Source organism: Lepidochelys olivacea (genome assembly GCF_965140295.1).
Source record: "Lepidochelys olivacea isolate rLepOli2 genome assembly, chromosome: 13".
In the NCBI taxonomy this organism is placed as follows: domain Eukaryota; kingdom Metazoa; phylum Chordata; order Testudines; family Cheloniidae; genus Lepidochelys; species Lepidochelys olivacea.
The window spans coordinates 2155901-2165011 of record NC_140423.1 but is presented as its reverse complement, the minus strand read 5'-3'; the positions used below and the strand labels follow the sequence as shown (position 1 = coordinate 2165011).

At 50.5% G+C, this 9111-nt stretch overlaps 1 protein-coding gene across 1 annotated transcript; it reads right to left on the bottom strand.

The window, feature by feature from the left end:
- Positions 1-1013: 1013 nt before the first annotated feature.
- COMMD7 (COMM domain containing 7) lies at positions 1014-7779 on the bottom strand. The gene is made up of 9 exons (XM_084645884.1): positions 7688-7779; positions 6260-6313; positions 6056-6158; positions 4134-4190; positions 4019-4056; positions 3319-3409; positions 3107-3156; positions 2566-2614; positions 1014-1223 (listed from the first exon to the last, which is right to left on the bottom strand). Exons 1-9 carry the CDS (start codon positions 7715-7717, stop codon positions 1147-1149), a joined length of 549 nt encoding a protein of 182 aa, XP_084502010.1. The 5' UTR covers positions 7718-7779; the 3' UTR covers positions 1014-1146.
- Between the last annotated feature and the right edge of the window lie 1332 nt (positions 7780-9111).

Here is a 9111-nt window from a genome sequence, read left to right as displayed (position 1 = left end):
ATGGGAATGTTGCAACTGGAAGAGAAGTGATTTAAGAAAGGAAGGTCTCATGTTTGATCATTCATTGAAACTAGCTAGGAAGGAGACTCTGCTTATTGCAGGACTTAATTATTTTAGGTGTTGGCTGCATGCTAGTTCAAGCTCTTATTCCTACACATGGTTCTTTCCATCATACGTGTTATGACTAGAGTTGCATGTGAAGATCTCACCTCCTCAGGAACACTTAGTGTTGGAAAGAGAATACGTTGCAAGAGGGATCACCTTTCAGAAGACCTGTCCCAAGAGGTGTGCTTAAAGTGAATTTAGGCTGATAAAAGGTGCTAGTGACAACCCTGGAGAATGAAATCTAGTCATCCACAAAACAGGTCTAAGTGAGGACAGCAGTAGGTAGTTCAAGCCCTGTGTTTGGCCCTAGAATTCCAAGTGAAGAGTTCATCTTCCCAAGAGACTAACAAGTGTGACAAATGTACTAGGAAGTAGAAGACTTATTTCACCCAGGCCTGTCTTTAAGAGCTCTTCACTAGAATCATATATTTGTTCAGAAAACCGGGGGATTTGTCTTATTATCAGGGAGACATTTTTTTTAAATAAAAGCCCAGTGTTCTCCCATGTCTACCATTTAATAATAATTTCCATAATGAGGCATTATGGGGCAGTACATTATCAGTCAAGTTCTTAACACGAGAATAAGAGCTTTGATGTGGAACACTGCTAACTAATTCATCTAGTTAGGATTCTCTCTTTTTTTTTTAAATGGTCTTTACTCACAAGTTTGCTTTATCTCTTTTATACAAGGCCAATACAAAAGGAAGCAGGACACTAACATGGATTCCTAGCTTGCATACCTCTATAAATGTCTACATAGCTCTGACAATATTTTCTTCTAATGGTTACTACAGAAAAGCAATACGAGTACTTATGTCTGTAGCTACTACATATTTGTAAAAGTTTCAGTCTCTGAAGGACAGAAATATAAAAATTTTTAAAGACCATTTCCATTCTGGGTCCAGAACTATTTGACAGTGTTGTTTATTAAACAGTGCAATCTTCATCTAATATGTTACAAATCTGCGGAGTTAAGATCAGACATGTTGGCCCACAAGGAGAAATTACCCCTCTATGGTATAAATGCAGTCCCTTGGGGTTTCAGCTGAAACATTCCAGACTGGTTTTGACTCGTTCCATCTCATGCAGAAAACTGTAGAACTGTGGCAATGTTAACTCTGAAAAAGGAGAGGAAAACCCCCCCCAGCTATATTTAAAGTCCCATGTCTAACACAAAGCTATTCACATCCATATCAAGGAGCAATTTTCATCCCCACCTGGGCTGGATTGTATTAGAGATTCTAGCTCTTAACATGCTTTTCTACACAACGTCATTTGAATGTAACAGGATTCCAGGCAAAGATTTTCATAATATGACAGACATTGGGATTGCCCTCATTTCTGTTAGTATGCTGCTCTCTAATGACTACTTCTAAAGGCTCCAATTGTCAGAGCTTTATGGTATATATTTTGATATGCATAGATATGAAGACCCTCCACACAGTCATTACTTCTCAATTATTTCCTACAGTGCCACCATCTGGGACAGGCCAGGGTTGGAATAGTTGTGAGCATCTATAGTCAGTGCTTCAACAGCAGTGGCTTTCAACCTTTCCAGACTCCTGTACCCCTTTCAGGAGTCTGATTTGTCTTGTGTACCCCCAAGTTACACCTCACTTAAACTACTTCCTTACAAGATCAGACATAAAAATACAAAAATGTCACTGCATACTATTACTGAAAAATTGCTTACTTTCTTATTGTTACCATATAATTATAAATCAATTGGAATACAAATACTATATTTACATTTCAGTGTATAGCAGGGATCGGCAACCTTTGGCACATGGACTGTCAGGGAAATCCGCTGGTGGGCTGGGATGGTTTGTTTACCTGCAGAGTCCGCAGGTTCAGCCGATGGCAGCTCCCACTGGCTGCGGTTCGCTGTTCCAGGCCAATGGGGGCTGTGGGAAGCAGCGGCCAGCACATCCCTCGGCCCGTGCCAGTTCCCGCAGCCCCCATTGGCCTTTAACGGGGGTCCGCAGCCAGTGGGAGTTGAGATTGGCCGAACCTGCGGATGCTGCAGGTAAACAAACCGTCCCGGCCCGCCAGCAGATTTCCCTGATGGGTCGCATGCCAAAAGGTTGCCGATCCCTGGTGTATAGGATAGAGAGCAGTATAAACAAGTCACTTTATGAAATTTTAGTTTGTACTGACTTCGCTAGTGCTTTTTATATAGCCTGTTGTAAAACTAGGCAAACATCTAGATGAGTTGATGTATCCCTTGGAAGACCTCTGCGTACCCCAATGGTACACACATCCCTGGTTGAGAACCACTGTTCTATAGTGATCCCCTGCTGGGTCTGCTTCCAAAGCTCATTGAGATCCAATGAATATATGTGACGGTTCTATAAATACTTGGACTCTCAAATACATTTCAAAGGCTTCATGAAATACTTCTGAAGTCCCTTCATGAAATGTTTCTGCTCTAGAACTCCCCACTGAAGTTAGTTAACTCACCTATATACACGTGATCCGTTTGGCTTCCGTTTTTAACCACCAGTTTCAACTGGGAAGGAATCAGACATTTAATTGAAATAGCCGAGCATCTCAAAAATCAAGGCATCAAACGTTAGTTTCAGACAGCATAGACTATTGTAGAGAGACCACTTCTTCAACTAGTCTTCCAGGAAAAGCTACTATAGGGGTAGATCCTTCAGAGATCATCCTAAGGAGTGTCTTTTATCTAAGTAAATCAAACCAACCTCTCGTACACAATATCAGGACCTCTACTAGACTGCAAATGCCGGTACCTCATCATCCCTACGGTTGGCCACAAATCTCCTTAGATAAGTGAAGCATGCAGAAAAAGCAGCAGCACTGTACTGGTTTTAGCTGATGTCTTCAAGAAATCAGAAGCAGAGCCAACTCCAAATGCCATACTCTTGGGTTCCCTTGGCTCCCACTGGAGTCAGCACCAGCAGGTTCATCCCTTTAGCTTGTCCTTTACCAAGTGATGAACTACAACCCATTCCCTAAACTCTCATTTTGGGAGACTTACCTGTAAGAAAATACTTCCCACTTTTTCCAGTTCACTGCTCCCTGCAGTCACTGTGAAATGGAGAGAAGAGATGGCAGATAACTCCCCTGAGGTCTAAAGGAGATTAGTTAAGTGAAAATATTTCAAGAGAGTCTACAGCTAAGAACTGCTGCTGGATTTCAGCCTTGACATCAAACAGACACTCCAGCCTACTCATGTCTTGCATCTATTACCTCCAAATTTCCACTCCATATCTATAAGCTGGTTAATCATCAGCGTCTGTCCAACAGCCAGGCGTGTCAGGGTGGGGGAATTCAGCTTCCACTGTAGGAGCAAAAAATGGACACAACCAATTGATGCAAAAATACTACTCCTTACCGTACTACCTGTAGCTCCAACACCAATAAGCAATTGGGCAGAGCTCCAGCAGAAGCATAAAGCAGATGTGCATGCAGCACATATCAGGGGACTGCATAAATGCCAAAAAATGAAAATGGACGGGGGTAGAAGTTTAAAAAATGTATTTATTTTTATGTAGTTGATTTAGGCATTTTTGAAAATTTTGCCATGGGACCAATTTAACATGTTAATGCAAAAAGTCCTGTATTTATTTATCTGGATAACGCTGAGGTTCAATGCAAGCAAAGGCAGAAACAGAATCAAAGCCACACTTAATTGCCGCAGTCAAAACTGTAAGGTGCTTATATGCTACAATGCATATGCCATGCCAAATCAGAAGTACTGCTTAGACAAAACGTTTCATTCAAGTTGTCATGGCATCTTTAGTTTATGATTTTCATAAGGTATGAAGCAACAGACAGCCTGACTTCTTGGGACCTCTGAATATGTGGCCACAAGTTTATGAAACCACCCTGTCCCAATGAGTGTGTTTTTTTTTTTTAAAGTTAAGAAGAAAAGGAATTCTACTAATACCTGCTCTGCAAAATAACTAGCTTTCTCTTCACTGAGCCCTGTAGGAGAAACCACACAAGATTAACAAAATAAAAACCAATGAATATTTAATATTTAGTAAAGTCAAGTGACCTACCCAGAGCAATGAAATCTGCTCGGACTTGTTCAGATGACAGATTCCTCTTCAGGGCCCCTAGAATAAACCGTGCAAAAGGAGGAAATCATTTTTACTGAAATACAGCATTGCACTGTGTTAAGTCAAACACACACAGGGACAGAGAGGTTTTAACAGGATGTTTTTGTTCTCCAGTTGTGCTGTTCAGCAGCTTGCTACTCACCAAAGTAGGAAATACTGTTGTCTCCTACTGTACCTTAGTAGACACCAAAGCTACTGCTTAAAGCGTCAGTCGGATGCATGTGCATGAGAGCAAGATGAAGCTACATTGTTGGTCTCCATGGTAATGGCACCAGCAGCTTCATTTTGAAGTTACTGCTTTTTCCCTTACAGAAGCTTTGCTTGTTAACGGCTGGCAAGCTACTAATTTGACCTACCTGCTGCGTTCTGGATGGTGGGTGGGACCATGTGCCTGTAACATTTTCTCCTGCTGTGCCTGCCTGCTTTGTTCTTGGGGAGCAGGCTGCACACTGAAATTTACAAGGACCCTGTTCTCTAAAGCCAAGAGAAGGAGTCTGTCCGGTAAATTTTGATAGACTGCCTGCCCCACACGGCTTTGTATCCGTATTGTACATAAGCACTCAGTGAAGTTATCAGAACAGATGGCAGGTATCGTTCATGGTATCTCAGCCCTGACAAAAATGATACAAGGATTTGAGGATAAGGCATATAAATAGCAACCAAGGGAGCTAAATGTATGTTGTCTAGAAAAGAAAAGCCTCAGAATGGGGAAAATTATGATTTCTGACTGTTAATACCTTCAAGGTAGCTATATAAAAGGAGGAAGGAAATTTTTTCACTGCCTTTTATGCTAGCAGGAAAAGGAGAAATGGCCTGAAGCTACAAAAAGAAAATTTAATACAAGCAAAATGCTAGAAGAAAATTTGCGCTTAAGTACTATGGTGATGGGAAGTACAGAAAAATCTAAGACCAACAGATAATAGTAAAGGTAATGGATGAACAGGAGACACTCCCAAGGGAGGTGGTTGAAGCACACAGCCACTGCAGATTGCTGAGAATAAGTTGGCTACGGTGGTAGCAGGATTGCTGTAGGGAATAATCTTGTACAACAAAGTGGTCAGACTGAATGACTCTGCTGGTCTTTTCTGGCTCCGCTATGTGTGATTAACATACACTTGTTTTGGGGAGCTGCTCATAGATAAGTGTTTCTCTAAAAGGAGGCTGCAAGGATAGAAGTCATCTTAACACAGTTTTAAATGGCTCTGATTTCCAGAGTCTTCTAATGGGGTCTCAATTTGCTCAGCCCTCTATCTGATGAAGCTCATCTGCCTACTGGGAAGTACAATGCTGCATCATGTAGATGGCAGCTGCTACAGGGTTTTTGTCTGAAGATAAAATTGCACTAGTTTCACCAAATATATTAATTTTTACAGGTGCAAGTTAAACCAATAGATGTGTGGGTTGGATGGATCACCTGATGATTACCTGTTCTGTTCATTCCCTCTGGGGCACCCAGCATTGGCCACTGGGCTAGATGGACCTTTGGTCTCACCCAGTCTGACTGTTCTTATGTGTCCTCATAAAGGATTTCTGTAGGTTCAACTAAAATATTTTTTTAACAGACTTTAGTTAAGCCAGTGGAACTTGTGTATAGACATGGCTTAAGAGACAACAGCCTGATGAACTGAACAGGGATTCTTCAACAGAGAGAGGGATTTCTAAAGTATGTTGGAGAACTCATTTTTAATTCTTGATTACTGCTTACTTAGCAATCAAAGGTTCTATCCTGCAAGCTGATGGGCACAGTGAAATCAGTGGGGCTCTAGATGGATTAGTGTGCAGGCACAAACACAGCAGTTCCTTTCAGGCTCAAACCAAGAGTAACATTCTCTCACACACACAACCATTTCCAGGCTACTCACCATTAGGTATCAAGAGGATACTTTTGATAATATTTTTCAGAGGACCTAGGCTGATTTCATTCATGGTGGCAAATTCAGAGAGCTGAGTCAGAAACCTTTCTACCTGCAGACAGCAAAGAGAAGAGACAAAGCCTTAATGCTGCGCTCATCTCATCTGACCGCTGCAATCAAACCCATCTCCACATTGTGCTGCAGAGGCCTTACCTCCTTGGGCTCTGTTAAAAAGCTGAAGACTACATCAGTCAGTGCTGAGAATTGCTGTGAAGAAATAGGACAGTGTCACTAAACCAGGGACTAGCAGGCTACATTTCTCACTCACCTCTTCCAAATTCTCCCCACAGATCCTTGAAAGTGGAACATCTGCTGTTCTGCGTTAACACCCTTCTCCTATTCAGTGCAGCTCTAGAGGCCCAGATTCATTTCACCACTATACAGTTTACTTCCCAGCACTTCGGTGGCCACCTCCCTCCAATGGCAAGAAGGAAATAACGCTTCCCCACACAACTTTCTGGCTTTGTAGAGGTCACTCACTGATCCTTTTTGGAATACTCTGTCTTCAAGTTTCAGAGCAGCAGTCGTGTTAGTCTGTATTCGCAAAAAGAACAGGAGGACTAGTGGCACCTTAGAGATGAACCCATTTATTTGAGCATCAGCACGCTGCATCCGACGAAGTGAGCTTCAAGAAAGCTTATGCTTAAATAAATGGGCTCGTCTCTAAGGTGCCACAAGTCCCAGTGGTTTGAGCATTGGCCTGCTAAACCCAGGGTTGTGAGTTCAATCCTTGAGGGGGCCATTTAGGGAACTGGGCCAAAAACTGGGGATCGGTCCTGCTTTGAGCAGGGGGTTGGACTAGAACCTCCTGAGGTCCCTTCCAACCCTGATCTTCTATGATTCTATGAAGACTATTCACACAGCTAGCAGCTGGGGTGGGAAAGGATTTTGTATGGCGCTGAGGGAGCACAAGACGGTGCAACCCAAGTTCCGCATTTAGAGGCGCAACAGGGAGAAGGGCTGTGGACCTACCCTGGTATTTCCACAACTCTACAGGGTACCTGGACTGCTGCTGGAGCCGCTAACGTCCCTTACCTCTCCCTCCTGTAAGCAGGTTGTATGTAACCTCTACCTGCAAACAGAGACCGAGGGTTTCTCTCCATAACATTTTTGTAAGGAGCTTCTGCCGCTGGATGGTCCGTGGCCGCCAGGGCTCTGGGCCGAGGGTAGGCAAAATGAATCGGGGGTAGTTGCTGCCCTTCTGAAGGGGACTCGGCTGGGCCCACCCGTACGGTTCCCAGGGGGTCAGGCGAGTGGATTCGAAACAACTGCGGGCAAACGGCGGGAGGCCGGAGCGGCCCTTCAGAGCGCCGGGCCTCGGGCTCTCCCCCGCCGGGCTGCTCAGCCGCAGGGCGCCGCGGCGGCGACCCTCCCCCCCGCACAGATTAAAAACCCGGGGGGGGGCATCGGTTTAACACCATGAGAAATGCCGGGGGCGAAGCGGGTTTCGGGGGGCCGGGGCTGGCCGCTCGCGACACCCCCCCCCTCGGGCCCCGGGCGGGAACCGGCTCGCCCCGGCCCGGCAGCCCTCGGCCTGCGGGAGGGAAGCAGCCCCCGGCGGCCCCGGCCCCGGCCCCGCACCTCGGCGCGCAGCTGGTTCAGGCTCCGCATGGCGCCGCTCCCCGCCGGCCCCAGCCCCGCGTCCCGGCCGCGCTGCCCCAGGTCCCGCCGGGCCCCGCCCCGCCCCGCGCCGCCGCCTCAGCCTGAGCGTTGGCGGCCGCACTTTCCGCGCGCGCGGCGCCGCCCCCCCGCCCGGGGCCCCCGCGACCCCCCGCCCTGCCCCCCGCCTGGGGCCCCTCGCCTGGGCTCCCTACCGCCGCCTGCCCCCCCGCCCCCTCCCCTGGGCCCCCCGCGACCCCCCGCCCTGCCCCCCGCCTGGGGCCCCCCGCGACCCCCCGCCCTGCCCCCCGCCTGGGGCCCCTCGCCTGGGCTCCCTACCGCCGCCTGCCCCCCCGCCCCCTCCCCTGGGCCCCCCGCGACCCCCCGCCCTGCCCCCCGCCTGGGGCCCCCCGCGACCCCCCGCCCTGCCCCTCGCCTGGGGCCCCTCGCCTGGGCTCCCTACCGCCGCCTGCCCCCCCGCCCCCTCCCCTGGGCCCCCCGCGACCCCCCCGCCCTGCCCCCCGCCTGGGGCCCCCGCGACCCCCCCGCCCCCTCCCGTGGGTCCCCCGCAACCCCCCGCCCTGCCCCCCGCCTGGGGCCCCTCGCCTGGGCTCCCTAGCCCCCGCCCCCTCCCCTGGGCCCCCCGCGACCCCCCCGCCCTGCTTCCTGCCTGGGGCCCCTCACCTGGGCTCCCTACCCCTTGCCTGCCCCCTCACCTGGCCCCCCTGCCTGGGCCCCCCGCAACCCCCACCCCTTCCCCTGGGCCCCCCCGCGACCGCCCGCGCCCTGCCACCCGCCTGGGGCCCATCATCTGGGCTCCCTACCCCCTGCCTGCCCCCCCACCCCCTCCTCTGGGCCCCCCCACGACCCCCCCACCCTGCTCCCTGCGTGGAGCACCTCACCTGGGCTCCCTGCCCCCCGCGACCACCCGCGCCCTGCCCCCCCACCTGGGGCCCCTCACCTGGGCTCACTACCCCCGGCCTGCCACCCCCGCCCCCTCACCTGGGTCCCCCGCGACTGCCTGCGCCCTGCCCCCTGCGACCCCCCCGCCCCCTCACCTGGCCCCCCCGCGACCGCCCGTGCCCTGCCCCCAGCCTGGGGCCCCTCACCTGGGCTCCCTACCCCCCGCCTACCACCCCCCACCCCCTCACCTGGGCTCCCTGCCCCACCCGCGCCTTCCCCCCCCCACTTGGGCCCTGCCCCCCACTTGGGCCCCTGCACTCTGACCACCTGGTACCCCCTATGCCCCCTCACCGGGCTCCCTGCCCCGCACCTGGACCCCTCCCCAGCTGGGCCTCCCCATGCTCTGACCTCCCAGGACCCCCCGCACCCCCTCATTTGTCCCTCCCACGCCCTGCCCCCCACCTGGGCCTGCTGCACCCCCTCGCCTGGGCCCCCCCCCGACA